The sequence below is a fragment of the Vanessa tameamea genome, chromosome 21 (assembly GCF_037043105.1).
Source record: "Vanessa tameamea isolate UH-Manoa-2023 chromosome 21, ilVanTame1 primary haplotype, whole genome shotgun sequence".
In the NCBI taxonomy this organism is placed as follows: domain Eukaryota; kingdom Metazoa; phylum Arthropoda; class Insecta; order Lepidoptera; family Nymphalidae; genus Vanessa; species Vanessa tameamea.
This window is the reverse complement of record NC_087329.1, coordinates 6,705,874-6,722,370: the sequence shown is the minus strand read 5'-3', so window position 1 is coordinate 6,722,370 and position 16,497 is coordinate 6,705,874. Positions and strand designations below refer to the sequence as shown.

Genomic DNA, 16,497 nt, shown 5'->3' with positions numbered 1-16,497 from the left:
CAGTAAAAACATTTTAATAGTATTTATAACTAAATTAAAATTATTCGGAATGTCCTTACAAGAACACTAATTCAATTAATAAAATCAAAACATAGACATTTACATAAAAAAAAATTGCAAAATAATCATTAATATACCACTCGTTTCTGAAATGCTGATTATCAGATACTAATCTAACTTTGATCAGAGTTTTAGAAACTGTCGGTTAGTTTTTTCTTAATCTTTGTTTTGTTTATTATAACGAGTTCCCTAAGGCTCGAGAGGTGTTAGAGAGAATGTTTAAAGAAATGCAAAACTTAATTTAACATAAACAAATGGTTTAACATTAATTTTTGGAAACAACGAAATATATTGCTTTTAAGCAGAATTTCTTATTTAATATAATATATATAATATAGTAAAATATTAAATTAAACAATATTTAATAAAATTCTTATTAATTGATAGACAACACTGTTTTATCAACGAATCACTTTCATAGGTAAACATTGAAATAGAACATTTTTTGTTAAAGAGTTGTTTTGGAAGTATGACTTTTTAAAAACTTTGATTGATGGTAAGGGAAGATGTTTCTTTTTTATATATCATATGTAAAAAAATTTATCTAAGATCGTCATACAAAGCTGCATAAATATTCATATATAGTGCAAAGTAAATTCGTTTATTTTCAAAGAAATAAGAAAGAAACATATACATTAAATAAAAAAAAATTACATAATTTCATATGCCATAAAAATGAAAGCAATAAAAATATTAAACAATGAAAAATCTTTTTAAATGCGGGCGATCAATTATTTTTAAAATCCTTTTTGTAGTCAATTTGATTAAATATTATGAATAAAAATAGTTTTTATTCTACTAAATATTTTTGGACACATTAGATCCTAGATTGACATGTCGATAAATATTGAACAAAAACCGTGAGCGTAGCTATTAACAGATATTTTGGAGTAAGGCTTTCCATAGAAACAATGCCATTATTAAAAATACGTCAATAGAAAAACATTGCCTGAAGCATAACTGTCGTGGCATCTTAAGCTCGACGACACGAAGGTACCGTCCACAACCACAAAGCAAATTAATAGCTACGGCCAGGGATAATGCTAAAACGGTAGCTACAACTCTAAATGCGTTTTATAAAAATAAAGGCAGTCATAAAAAATTTTAAATAAAATAGATTCCTCATATAAATCACATAACCTACCCTGGAACCAAGACAAAATGATCACATAAAAAAAAAATCTAAAAATATTTTAATAATAATAATATATAAAAATAATATAACAACAGAATTATAGCTTATATTTTTAAGTTCTACAAAAATATAAATTTTGATGTCATTATTCTGATTTGATCCTAACATCCTTTAAAATGTTTCACAAATACTACATCAAAAAGTTACACATACATATTTTACACACTTAATCTAGTTTGACATGAATTCGTTGCAAATATTGTAACTATTTCATTTAAATCCTTTTAGAATTGTCTATTACAATATTCAATATGGCAGCACTTGCAAGAAATTCACGAAAAACTTGAATTAACGTCATATAGAGTGGGTAACATAAGTACTTATACTATTTCTTTTTCACGTCTTATTATAAAAATATATAGTAGTCAATATATAAAATAAGTGTCTGTTTATGAAAGCAAACAAAAAAAAAATCAAAGATTATCACCATAATCAAAGTATGACTAATTGTTTAAAATAAACTCTTCAATTATTTACGAAATCACATGTAATAAAAATAAAATACTTTCAAAAATTCAGATATACATTCGACCTGCGATAGCAAAATCTATTCATATTAAAAATTCTAATAATAACGTTCATGAAATCTGTATCCCGTTTACATTAGTGGTAATTTATAAAATGGCAACATTTTGACCCGTTTACACTACTTCCATACATAATTGAATACGTCCATGATACTGTCGTATATAGTGAACGTGATCGCGACATCGAACACTACTCTACTGAGACGTGGCACGGTACCTTTGTAGAAAGCGAGTGGACCCTCGTGTTTCCAGGTCTTTATAAAGCAATCCCACGTGCTCTTGTATTTCTTAGCTTCGAGACCTTGCATTCGAGTTTTGACTACATCAATTGGAGTGTTACCGAAGACGGATGCTGCACCTGTAAATAAATTAAAACAACTTTTTTAGTTAATATGTATTTCATTAAAATGAATTAATAATTATATTAATTAATGAGACTAGATGACCCAATGGCTACAACGCGTGCATTTTAACCGATGAATGCGGGTTCAAACCCAGGCAAGTACCGCTGAATTTTCATGTGCTTAATTTGTTTTTATAATTTATCTCGTGCTCGGCGGTGAAGGAAAACATCGTTAGGAAACCATGTGTCTAATTTCTACGAAATTCTGCCACATGTGAATCCACCAACCCGCAATAGAGCAGCATAGTGGAATATGCTTATGAGACTTAGCCCAGCAGTGGGAAATTTACAGACTGTTAATGTTGTAATATTTATAATAACAGACGCGGCTTCGCACCGAAAGGTGAAAATAATATTAATAATAACGCGTTCGCATCTATCCCTAATCCCAGTAACATACATGACCATAATCCTTTTTTTGACATTGTAATAATATTAATATTTAGAATGGGTCGATTTGTTAAAGTAGAAAATAAATAGGTGCATCTGTAAGTCTGATTTAATGAATCTTCTTAAAATAAAAAATAAAAATTATAAGTCACTATGTTAAGGCACATAGAATATATGTAGGTAGGATTACCCCTTCTCTCACTCTTAAAAATTACAGTTAGCAGCATCCATTGATAATGCGAGTTCTTGATTGTACACACTTTATATTCGTAACACTGCATTTCTGATCCTACATCCAGGTGTCTCCAAATATTCAACGTAAGAGATTTATCGACTAATTCACTTTTTTAACAAAATATGGACCCATATACTATATTATGTTATTTTTACGTACTTCTTACATTCAGATTCGTCGCCAAACAAGGATATTTTAAAAATAAAATATGTATGAACAGCTTGAGGGTAATTAGTTAACATCGCCCATAGATATAGAAGCTGTATGAAATGTAAACCAATCCTGCCGCAATGCACCACCAACTTTGGGAACCAAGATGTTATGCTACTTGGGTGTCGTTGTTTGACGGTAAAATATATGGTGAGTGATGGTACCTACCCAGACTTGCACAAAAGGTGGTAGGCCACCAAGTAGTGTGCATATTAAGTGTAAAGTCTCTCAAGCACTTTTAAGCCGGAGTCCAGCAATATAGAGTATTACTATTTGGAATAATTGTTTTTCTGGTGTGTTGATAATACGGTTTAAAAATGCCAATGCCGAATATGGATTAATCTTATGACGTGTATAGGCTGTAAGATCGATGTTATTGTCAAAGTCGAAGATCAAATCTGAACCAGTTGGACGCAGACCCGAAGCGAATAGCTTGTGGGTGAGCCTATACCCAACATTGGGATAAGGAAAACTAGATGATGATGAGTTGGATGAAATTTGATAATACTTTGATTCGATAATACTTGTCTATAATGGATATGAGTCTAACCTGCAACACCACCGAATAAACCAACGATGTATTTTGGAACTGGTTTGTCTCTGTCCCCGCCCTTGTACCAGTCTCTGAGAGATTCCATTACGAAGAATCTGATAGCTTGATTGCTGCCCTGCTTCATAATAGTGGCTGTAACGCCCTTGTAAACACCACCGATACCTGGAATTAACATTTATCTATGAAAAAATATATCGAATATTAACAAGGAAAGATATTTATTATTTTTTTATTTAAAAGTCATTAGGCACACAATCGTAATAATTTTTCCAAAACACTGCCAACTTTTATGTTTGCAATTGACGTATTCTGTAATTTATCAAAGGCATTTGATTCTTTAGAGCACGACACGCTTTGTGTTAAGGCTAAATCACTTCATACCAATGCTTTATAATGAATAAATGGAATAGTCTTCTGGATCTATATCAAGACTGGGTGTACCACAAGGATCAACTTTTGGGCCTTATCTATTTTTGTTATATACATATGGTCTCCCTTTCTAAGTAAAAGCTACTTCATTATTTCTTAATGTTGACATAAAACAAATTAATGATGACGATGTAAACAATGCATCATCGATGCAGAATTGAATTAATAGTTTCGTTTTAAATTTCAACGTAGTGTTTACTTAATTTAATGTTTGAAATAATCTAAATGACGGTTTCATCATTATTATTACCTATTTTATTTTTATGTTATATGATTCATTATAAAACATCCGTGAAATCTTAATTTGTGGCCCTTAACAGGAAGACAAAGTTGCGCATACAAAAAATAAACATACGGAAGATATACATGTTGCTGATAATAAAACTTATTATTTTCGAAAATGAATGCAATAAAGTCTAATCTACCGGATATTGATTATCCTTGATTCGTATAAATATTTTCTTTATTTTAGTATTGCCTAACAGTACATTACTTAAGGGTAACCCTATGTATATTGGAAATGTTTTGGATATAAGTTGTCCTGTTTATTTACAGCCTTGAGTTCGAGATTATCTTCGGTATGTTGTGACGACGTAGGAATACTTGCTGTTGCGTCACATTATCGTAACAACGACATTATGTATATCTTTTTTTTTTTAATATATATGTATATCTTAAATCAATAATGTAGATAATTTTGATTCAATCATAAAATTAATGTTTTTTTAATTAATTTGATGTATTTTTCAATGAATATTGTATAAAAACATTAACTTTCAGCACTCTTCCATATAAACTTTAATTGTGCCAAATTTCAGAATCCACGAAATTTTCGTAAAAAGGCCTACAAAGCTTCTATATAACAAAATCCTATATTAAATCTTATATTAAAATAATTAATTGTGTAACATAACATAAAAAAATGTGATATTCAGAACTTACCTTCTTCCCTAACGATAGTTCTAACACCATGGAAGAACCCTTTAAACCTGGGCTTCTCCATTCTCATGTCATTGATGAACTTCACTTTAACAGTTTCCATAGGTGTGACAGCGAAGATCGCTTCAGCCACACCAGCAGCCAAACCGCACGCCAGTTTGCCAGTCGTTGATAACGTACCATTCTCTGTTACCATGTAAAGTTTTGCTTGCTCGAATACTCCGAATCTAAAAAGAGTTTTAACTATATGTTAATATATACGTAAGGAAACTCTGAGTACTTCATTAATTCAATTGATTTTGGACTTGGTATTTCTATTTATATATAGTATTCTTTACTAGTGGTCGCTACTACGTCTACTGAATATCCTTTCTCAGTATTATTTCTATGTGAATCCCTGCGAAACAAGCATCGAAATACTCTGCATTTTTGTTTTAAGAAATAAAATGTGTATTTCATTCTAATTAGTGACCAAACGCTACACGATTGTCAACCGAAACCACAATTTACGTAGTCAAGTTAAAACTTAGTTTAAACTTTTTATTACACTCTGAAATTCATAACAAAACAATAAAATATTATGTAAATACTCTTAATCAAGTATTTTTGGATAAAATAACATTGAGACAAATAATTTCATCTATTAACAAATAAGGTAAATATGATTTACTTATGTAAATTTTCCTTAAACTGGGTTAAACCAAACATTCGTTAACGTAGCGTACAAATATGTTGTAATTTATATTTACATAACAATTTATTTTGTGTTGCGCCGAAAGTTCCAGTTCTGGTGTTCGTGTATTGATTTAAGAAGCCATTTAAATACGCTAATGCGAAAAATAAAGTGTCAATTATTGTAATCAGTATATATTATGAGTTTAAAAATAGTTATTTATTAACGAAAGTTGAAAATAATAATTAATTTATTCAAGAATTCATGAATAAAAATGCATTTTTTTAAACGTTTTTCACGTGACACATACCGCTCCTGATTGGTCGGGCTTATGATGACGTCACTTGCTTGTTAACCTCGTTTGCCTACTGTATGTGGATTATATGTGCCACAGATTACAATACAGGCAAGTGACGTCACCGACCCCGTTGCAGCGCCATATTGTCAAAGTAGCGTTTCCGCGTGCTATTTAATTATGGTATTTTTTATTTGATATTTTCAGTGAATATGTACTAGAAAAAAAAACAACTGTTACTGAGTTCTTTAACCTCTACTAAATAATATAAAATAGATTTTAAAAACCAGTCACATAGCCTATTGTGCCTTCTTGCTTTTAAACATATATGTATATTTTTGAAGCATTTCTGAGCGTTTCTCCGTCATTTATAATATAGAGTTACGTGCTGGGCTCGCGACTTTGTGATTGGACGTCATTTTTTTCTATTGATAAACTTATATGTAACTGGGGCAAGGTATGCGTTTAAAATACCGTAATTATTTTTAATTCTGCCGGAGAATAAATTTCTGTGTTATCTTAAAAGCTCTTTAATTATAGCTCCTGTATATCTATAATAATAGTATAAGGTGTTTAAAAGTTTATATATATATGGGGTAATCTTCGGAATTAAAATCAAATAAAAAAAAAATCACTGATATCGTGTAAAGTGCACCCGTGCGAAGTCGGTGCAGTTTGCTAGTCCTTATATACAAACATTTCTAAGAATATCACCTTTTTATAGGTACAAATATTTGTCGGTTTTAATTTTTTTTCCAACCTTAAGGCATTTTAAGGCGTTACGTGTTCGGCGGTAATAAATACATGGCGGAGATACTGATACATCAAGTTCTACCACATTTGATCCACCACCTCGAATTCCAGTACTGTGGGAATGAAGACCATAGCCTCCATGAGAGATTACATCTTTGTCTAAAAATGAACCAATTAAGGTAACTAAATAGAGCTATTCTCATCTAACCGTAAAACACGATCGAGAAATGTCAGATTATGACATTGACTACTTTATAACATTTATCACCGTACCGTTTTCAATATTTCACGACTGACATCTGAAGTGAGTTTATTTATTGACTTCAATGAATCTTGTTCGATTTTGAAATATTAAATATTCAATACTTATTAAATACATTGATTATCTAGGCTAATGAACGTCCGGAATGTCATTGAATGCTATCAGTATAGACAGCGACACATTGAACTGTATTTATCACCTAACGACTGAAACATGGTAACCTCATGAAAGTCATCCGTGACTATTTATTTGTTTTACATAATCATGTGATATAACTGTGAATATATAAATATATATATAATTACAGGAAATTAAGTAAGGAGGTTGATTACGTAATACAATACTTTTTATTATTTAATTAGTAAATATAATAATAATATAATACGAGCATGTAAAATTGCATGAATTAAATTTAATTGACTTCTCAACTGCGCAGGTTATACAATGATACTCAAGTGTGCGCGTAAAAACAGGTACACGCCCTATTTCGTCGACCTTATAATAGTATGGTCGGCAATCTGACACTATCTAAGGGTTCGGAACTGAATGCTTCCTGCGGAAATGTAAGAACTACCAATTTCAAAACTCCTTGCTGATTCTCTTCACAGGATATCTCTCAATTTAAAATTAATCTGATCCAGGACATCCGGGAGCTCGGGATCTGATAAGCTAGACATTTGAGCAACGTGGAAGATATTTAAACACTTTTTATCTTAAAGAAAGATCAAAGTTTCACAGTGTAGGATTTCAATGTTGAACATAATTTGGAATTGATGATATCTTCTATAAATATTCAGTTTTATCCGTCGTGTTAGATAAAAATTGAGATAGCTCAGCTAAACTACATACATATATATATTATAATTTATATCATTTATATATAGCACGTAGGAATAATGTAGCTTTTAGTCAAAGACAATTTAGAATTGGATCATCGGTTCCAACGTTTAATTTTTTAAATATTTGTATTGATTAACTAATTTTAACGAATTTGTGATGTCTTAGGAGTGGATTTTTTTTAAGGGCATAAGGTATGCAATGATTATTAATAATAATAAGAATAATGAATAAGTGGCACCGGTAACCGAGAAGCTATGTGGAAACCGGCTGTCATGGTATGGGCATGTTATGCGGAGGAATGAGGACCATATTGTGAGGAAGGTCTTGAGCATGGGATGACCAAAGAAACAATGGATGGATTGGGTGAAAGACGATATGGCTGGAAAGGATGTTACTTGTGAGATGACGTCAGACAGAGAAGTATGGAAGAAGACATGCTGCGCCGAGCCCAAATAAATATGGGATAAGGGCAGGAAGATGATGAAGGTATACAATGATTTTTTGTACATTTTTAATATTATTCAACTTACCGTACTGCTGATTTGGGTATTGAGCCGTATAAAAGGACACTGAGTCCTCTGTACAGACCGAGGAAGCCATGGCCTTTGACGGTCTTCTGAACGCAGTCAACGATACCTGTATATTTCTTTGTACCACCTGAAATTAAATATTTTCCATGATATAAACATAGTATCAAAATGTCAGATGTACGGTAACCATTGTAGGATTTGGTTAGAATTTGAATCACTTTCAATCAATATTTTAAGAAGTATTGTGTACTATATTCAATGGTTTTTTTTAATATAGGTAGGCGGACGATCAAACGGGCTACTTGATAGTAAGTGGGCATACCGCCATTAAATTAATAAATGCCGAGAGCAGTAAAGTCTAAAAACCTCAAGTTTATGTTAACATATTCCAGGCGATATTCTGATAGCTTGACTAATATAACACACAATTTAGGTTAGTATGAGATATAGTATGGAAGGTAAGGGCTGTTATGGCACAATAGCACATGGGTGTGGTGTAACGGTTCCTTTTTATAGCGTCGCATAAAATCCGTATGCAAAATGAAAAATTTCTTTTTTTATGATGATAAGTGGTCGCCACCGCCCATAAACATTGACGCTGTAAGAAATAATGACCATTCCTTACGTCAAACGAATACGCCACCAACCTTGGGAACTAAGATGATATACCTTGTGCCTGTAATTAAACTGGCTCACTCACCCTTCAAACCGGAACACAATTATACAAAGTATTGCTGATTGGCGATAGAATATCTGATCAGTGCATTGTACCTATCCAGAATCTTGCACAAAGACCTACCACCAAGTAAATATAGTATTCTTGAATACATAGTAACCATAAACATTGATGAGTTATATCAGCAGATTGTACTGTCATCCGAATTACATAATATATTTGCGAAGTATCAAATCGATACGACAAATAGATAAAGTTTGAAAAACGACTTTCTTCATTAGTACACTTACTGCCTCTATATCACACGTACAATAGCTTTGGCTTTGCCAATTGCACATTTCAAAAGTACATTAAAACCTTAATAATCACTAATATAGATAATAAAATGTGTTAAGTTATACGTATGTAATTTTAATGGCGATTAAGAGAAGCTACGTGTTCTTTGTTGGTTGTATTCTGCAGTTTATACCTACGGTTACGTTCTGAAATGGTGGCCCTTAGACATATGATTCGTATGAAATTTTCATTAATTCCATTCCTTACATTACCAATGCTCCACCAACCTTGGGAACTAAGATACCCTTGTGCTCGTAGTTACACTGGTTCGCTACTTTTCAAGTACACAACAGTACTAAGTATTGCTGCTTGGCGGTAGAATATATGCTGAGTGACCATCCACTACCCAGGGCTAGCATAAAGTCCTAACCAAGTGATATTATTGGAAAGGGGTAGAACACCTAAGAAATGAATAAATTGCCTCACGCTATTGAATTATGATCATCATCATGATATTGATAATCATGACAATTTCAAGTAAATTTGTGAGTTAAAATTGCACTTGGTACGAAGAACACGCGTAGTTTCGGGACATTGACTAGCGAGCAAAACAATAGTCAATTGGAAATATATCACTGTTTAGAACTTGCACATAAACATGCTACACTTGAAGGTTTCCTTCACAGCCGATGAATAAAATGACAATAGAATTCACGATGAATAAACGCAAATCTTTACTAATATTATAAAAGCGAAAGAAACTCAGTCTATTTGTTCTATACGCTTAAACTGGTAAACTTATTAAGATTAAATTTGATATGGATATAGTTTGAGTTCCAGGGAAGGACATAGGTTCCTTTTTTAACTCGAGGGGTTAAAATGGGGGGGGGGGGTGTTATGTGGGTAAAAGGCAAAGGTAAGCTAGTACAAAATTAAATGATTCATTGATGTTATACCGTATTTTAAATCACTACCTTCGGTTAAGTACCTTAACTTAGAAATTCCTGTGAATTTTCAATTCCAAGCTTCCCAAGGTTAAGAGACAAAATATTGATGGAAATTTTTCATCATAGCTGGCCGAATTCGATTTAGATCTACCAGTATTACGTATGTATCTACATATATGAATTGTATATTTTTATAACGTCCTCGTTGAAATTGTAGGTCAAGTACTTTGATTAATGGCCGAATCACGGGTATGGCATAAGAATCAGTTCATCATCTATTCGTTATTATAAATATGAAAGTAACTCTGTCTGTTGCTCTTTCACGTCCAAATCACTGAACTTTGGTATGTAGCAACCTTGAACTCCCATGAAGGACATAGGCTACTTTTTTATTCCTGACACATGTCTACGATTCCTAAAACGCGAAGCGAGCAAAGCCACAGGCGATAACTAGCATAAAATCTGTTAACCATGGAATTTTGTTACCAGATCTCTTCATTTATCAGAATGCATACAACGGTATCAGAAAGAAACTATAAATATTTGATTCGTTATCTAAATTTGTATGCGAGATATGAATGTATGTTTACTCGCTCTGAAATGTAACAAAGGCAAATAATAAAATGACCTGAGATGGATTACTAGATAGAAAACGTAGTAAGGCCCATGTGATGAAAATATCATGAGGAAATCTTTTTTTTCCTTTTCGATACGATGTCATACTTTGTAGAATATAATTGTGTCACATATAAACTAATACTGGAGCGTCGTATGGCAAACGTAAGAGATATATATATATGTGTGTATGTGTGAGTGCGTATGTATGTATGTGTGTTTGCCTGTGTGGATTACTCTCAAGTATAAGTCTTTATAATGCATGTGATAACGAAAGGCATGTTTTTACAGTTCACAATCTATGTTTCGAATGGTGTTCTATTCGAATAAATTAATATTTCAAAATGTCGGTAACGCTTCACGATTCAAAGGTACTTTTAATAGTTTATTTGAATATTAATTTGTTTTATAATTACTTTTTCGTCTTGTAGAAGAAACCTAATGCTTCACTAAGAAGTAAATTTACGGAAATAAAAGTATTGACTGTCGCTTCTCAATATGTACTGGAAAATTTAATGTATGTTCGTAAAAATATAAACGAATTTTCTAGAAATTCTGATGTCCATTATCAATGTAAGTAACAAACAAACTTGTAACTACAGTGACCCAACTACACAGGATTAACAATTCTGTTATGGGACGCGTATACATTATACGCTCTTACAACAGAATCCCAGAAAACGTCAAAAAAATTGTCAAAGAAATCTCGTGTGCTAAAGGTTATTATAACATTGGCAACTTTATAAATGACTAGTTGTCGTACGTGGCTTTGTTCGCACTTTAGGGATTGGTTATCAGATGTTCGGCGTAAAAAAGTAGCCTGTCTTTCCTTTGAGTTCAAGCTAGCTTCATACTTAAATTCATCGAATTCAGTTTATCTGTTTTGGCCGTGATAGAGCAACAGACAGACAGAGTTACTTTCGCAATTCTAATATTGGTATATATATAGCACGCCTTGGGAATGAATCGATCGTCTCCAGGCCGCTGAGTTTTGTTAGTTCTTCTCAGCTCTGAGGTATTTCTTTCTGAACTGGTAGTTGAAATTTGACAATCAATAAGAAAGTGTCTAGTAATGCTTATATGTTGAATAAAATAATTGAATTAGATGTAATCTTTTTTTTTATGTCGTACTTAATACGACGTTAAACGGGGTAAAGAAAAAGCGTAAATAACTATTGTTTAAATAAATATACGAGTATGTATTACATCACAGATTTGAGTCGTCTGGATTGAAATACACGAAATGACATGGAATAATTATAAATACATCGAACATTTTAAACTCCAGCGAGATCGTTTTAGAAATGAAGTCGGCTATCGAAGCTTTTTTTAGAACAACAAATTTTATGAAATCGTATACGTAATACTTCTTACGTTTGATAGCTTACGTCTTAAAAACAAAAAGATGTTTAGTGAAGTTATATTGTTGGTAAATATTTTAAAATGTATTATTAAGATGGCTGCTCGTCCCGAATTCGCTCGGCTATATTACAGACTTGTATATAAATGCTTTTTTGCAAAACTTTAACAGTTTACACAGGGCACGCAACGGAGCTTCCGATCAAGGGGAATAATATTCCCCGTTTTTGCAAATTTTTTCATTGATTCTCCTATTGTTACTAAAGATCTAAGCGTGATCGTAGCCTATCCATAAATGGTCTATCTAACACCGAAAGAGGTTTTAAAATTAGAATAGTTCCTGAGATAAGTGACTTCAACCAAACAAACAAACTCTTCACCTGTATAATAATAATAATATTAATATAGATTTATTTTGTTAGTATCAAAATTAATTGCATATTTTAATACTTGAGATGTTATATAACAATGTCCCTCGCCATGTCTGTCTGAACGCGATGATTACAAAAACTACCAAATGGATTTTATACGCTTTTCATCGATGGACGAAATTATTAATGACGTAAAATTCATAATAGTAGGACGATAACTGTTGTCAGAAAAATCATGCATCATAAATATTAATCCCATAAATCCAATATACCAATCAACTGAGATTCTACTACCGTGCGTCGTGTAACCCAAAAGATATATATGTATTACGATTTAAAAACAAATTAGTACTTGATATTCAACAGTTGATATTTTTACACAATACCCCAGCTTATTAACAAAATATACCTCTGTTGTCCTTAATTCTTAAAATAATAAAAAACCGGTAGATATATTTAGGGTTCCGAGACGAAAAGTCAATGCAACGAGACTTGCACCGTCAAGGAGAATCTAGATCTAAGTTTCTATATAGCAAGCTACGGTCGAAGGTCAACGGGTTAGATATCTTTCAAAAATGAATTTTATTGTAAATTATAAAATATGCCTATTAAGTACGTTGAATCAATCTGCCTAAGCCTACCTTATCTGCAAATATTCCTTACACAAGTTTTTTATTAAATATAATTTATGTAAGTAAATATTATACATTGCCTTTAGTAATTTATTTAAACTGTTTCTAAACGTATTTTAGTCCCATTTAGATATTCTCATAGTGAACCTTTTTATGTTATTATATCAAAATTATTGCTATATTGTTATAAATTTTATTTCATAACTGTTTACTTAAATAAAATTGTGAGTGTTTGATAAAGCAAGTTGTGATATCGGATTATCTGATTTTATCTGATGCGTCGCTATATCAATATTAGAAATATATAAAACAAAAATTCAAGGCTGAATGTTGTAATGCCATATCATGTTGTTCTGACATAAAAAAAAAACATTTAAGTACATTTAAATGTAGTTAATCTAATGCAGATAATTTATTATAGTACTACTGTACTTGTTACTACAATATTAAAGTGCTGTTAATGACGTGTGGTAAATTACAAATGCGGTAGCAGAAGATACCTACATAATAAACAAAAATTAAGCATGCGAAATCTCAGTGCTTCCGGGTACTGAACCCGTTAACATCAGTTTTAGAAGATTTATGTTTACAATATGTAAACAAAAACATTGGGCCAGTAAACGAAAACATTGCGTTTAAACATGCATGCGTCGAAAGTAACACAAAGGTGATAAGTACGGAAAGTATGGAAAGCTAGCTTTTATGTGGGCTTTTGTACAAACCCGCCCGGGTAGGTACCACTCTTATCATATATTCTACAGCCAGACAGCGTATCGTTGTCTTCCGCTTGGCAATGGCAAAGTCACCTCCGCCTTACACTGGCGCTGTAAGAACTATTAACCAATCGCCAATGTATCACCAACCTTGGAAGTTAAGATGTTATATCCCTTGTGCCTGTTGTCACACTGGCTCGCTCATTCTTCATCATCCAATCCAGAACAAAGCAACACTAAGTGTTTCTGTTTGGTGATAGAATATTTGATGGGTGGGTGGAAGGTCTACTACTAAGCAACACAAGTATTCTTACATCTAAATACATTCTTTTTGAGTTGAGAACTAATTACAATTCAATTTTATTTAAATATAAATAAATATACCAGATACGATAGAGCTACGTATACAATCGTACATTGATCGGATTACAATCGTTTTACGATAATTATCGTGTAGTTGCTAACAAAGCGAAGGTCTTATTTTTTATTAAATATATTTGGTAAATTGTTTCTCTTTAAAATACACTAATAATCTCACCGAACAGCTAAAATCATACTTCGTAAAGTACTTTATTCTAAGTAATAAAATATATTTATTTCTTTTAAATCAACAATGACTTATATTATTTTTGTACCATGAATAGGCCTTTCAGCGACGCGATCAAATCTGGGTATAAGCTCCTGTATGTTTTTGTATTTAGTTTGATTTTATATCGTGCTAGGCGTTGAAGAAAAACCTCGTAAGAAAATCTGCTCGCCAATATTATTTTGCATTTATATCTTAATATCTAAAATTATTTTAAAATAATAATAAGTTTACCAACGACGATGATATCGCATATAATGTATTGCGATAAATATATAAAAGAATCAGCAGAATTGATTAACAATTAATATACTTTTATTATAGTACTAGCTGCTTCTTTCAGCTTCATACGGTTACAACTTTCAGAACCAAAATATTTTTTTTTCCTGCTAGGAAAGTTGAATCTGTGGCTTGTCTCTACTATAATATGCATGTTTAATACATATATAAACCTTCCGCTAGAATGACTGTTTATTGATGATTAAAATCCGTTGTTGTAAAGATCTAAGCTTCAGACAGCGGAAAGCAAATTAATTTTATATTATTTATATAAAATACTTTTTGGATCAAACAATCAATTTTAAGGAAAAGCAATTTACTTTACATTCCTTATAATTATTTAATATTATCTGTATTTTAATATGCAGCAATCATTACATTACATAAGCAATTTGACCTCAATTTTAGTTCATAATCATTAATTCTGTTTGGAGTACGAGGTCATTATTATAATTATTATTATACAATTATTTATTATTGTAAAAGTCAACAAATTTAAATAGTATTTATAAGACTTGTTTGTTTGATTTTGTATCAATGTTTTGACATTTATCCTTTCCATTTGTAAATTTAAATTATTTTTAAATATAGAACTGCTACAGAATGCTAGTCTCAGTTGATAGGTAGATTCATCTAATGCAAATTTAACGTTAAACTACTGTTTTGTTTTTTATTTTAAGTTATAACAATTTATATATGGAGTTCCTCATAGGAAATGATTATTTTGGAAAAGGCTGTTAGCTTTTAAGGTCATTTTTAGATGTACTGATGCACTTGGAATTAAAAAATCGATAAATACTCACACTTTTTTTTATTTCACTTGATAATTTAAAGCATTGAACCTCATTTCTCGGGTTTAATTATTTTACAGGTTTATTTATCAAAATGTACATTTTTACGAGTATAAAAGTATGTTTTTTATATTAACATTAAAGTTAAAGTATAAAATAATATATATCAGTAAAGTATTTAAGTAAATTAGAGGCTACGAATATTATTTTCGCAGGTGTCAATTTATCGATGAAAAAAAATATTGTAATCGTACAAAGTCCAATACAATGGTTAAAGAAGACAAACAAATATTACGGAAGATTACTTTATATTATTGTTAGTATCGTAACCTCGAAAATGATACCCGTGCAACATGATTCTAATTGGAAAATATATTTTCATAACAAGACTTTGTTTTATCAATTAAAGTGTTCTCAATAAATACTTCGTTCCAACAACGCTGAATGACGCAATATATTATAAGAAAAACATACATTATTTTTTCAATTAATTAACCAACTAATTTAATCGAAGATCAACTTCAAGTATTCCACATAAATTATAATAATATTATTATGGTTGCAGAGTGATAGATTTAACATTTAATTTAAGAAGTACACTGACCTTTTTCGTCTAATTGGAGTTGTGTTTTCACATATTCGGTGGGGAATGTAATACAAATTTCAATGCCACCAGTAATACCGCCGGCAACAACTCCTTTCAGTCCGACTGACCCTGGACCTGCGGCTGCTGCTGCCGCACCAGTTTCAGTCATCCATGGCCTCGAAAAGGGATTTTTAAAATTTTGCCTCCTATTAGACATGTTTATTTTCCGCACTTGTCGCTATTTAACGACTATGATATGCGCTACACCTTCCCTCCGAACAATTAACCAACGACTGAATATGAATGAGTTACCGGTAACGCTAACTGAACGATTCAATCGCGAGGTAAGTGTGGAGATTGGAATGATTGGAT

The 16,497-nt window shown here is 31.6% G+C and overlaps 1 protein-coding gene across 1 annotated transcript; it reads right to left on the bottom strand.

The window, feature by feature from the left end:
- Positions 1–1,891: 1,891 nt before the first annotated feature.
- Positions 1,892–16,427, bottom strand: LOC113395665 (putative tricarboxylate transport protein, mitochondrial). Its single transcript, XM_026633322.2, has 5 exons — positions 16,144–16,427; positions 8,295–8,421; positions 4,945–5,168; positions 3,571–3,735; positions 1,892–2,140 (listed from the first exon to the last, which is right to left on the bottom strand). The coding sequence occupies exons 1-5, from the start codon at positions 16,340–16,342 to the stop codon at positions 1,902–1,904; spliced, it is 954 nt and encodes a 317-aa protein (XP_026489107.1). The 5' UTR covers positions 16,343–16,427; the 3' UTR covers positions 1,892–1,901.
- Positions 16,428–16,497: the final 70 nt, after the last annotated feature.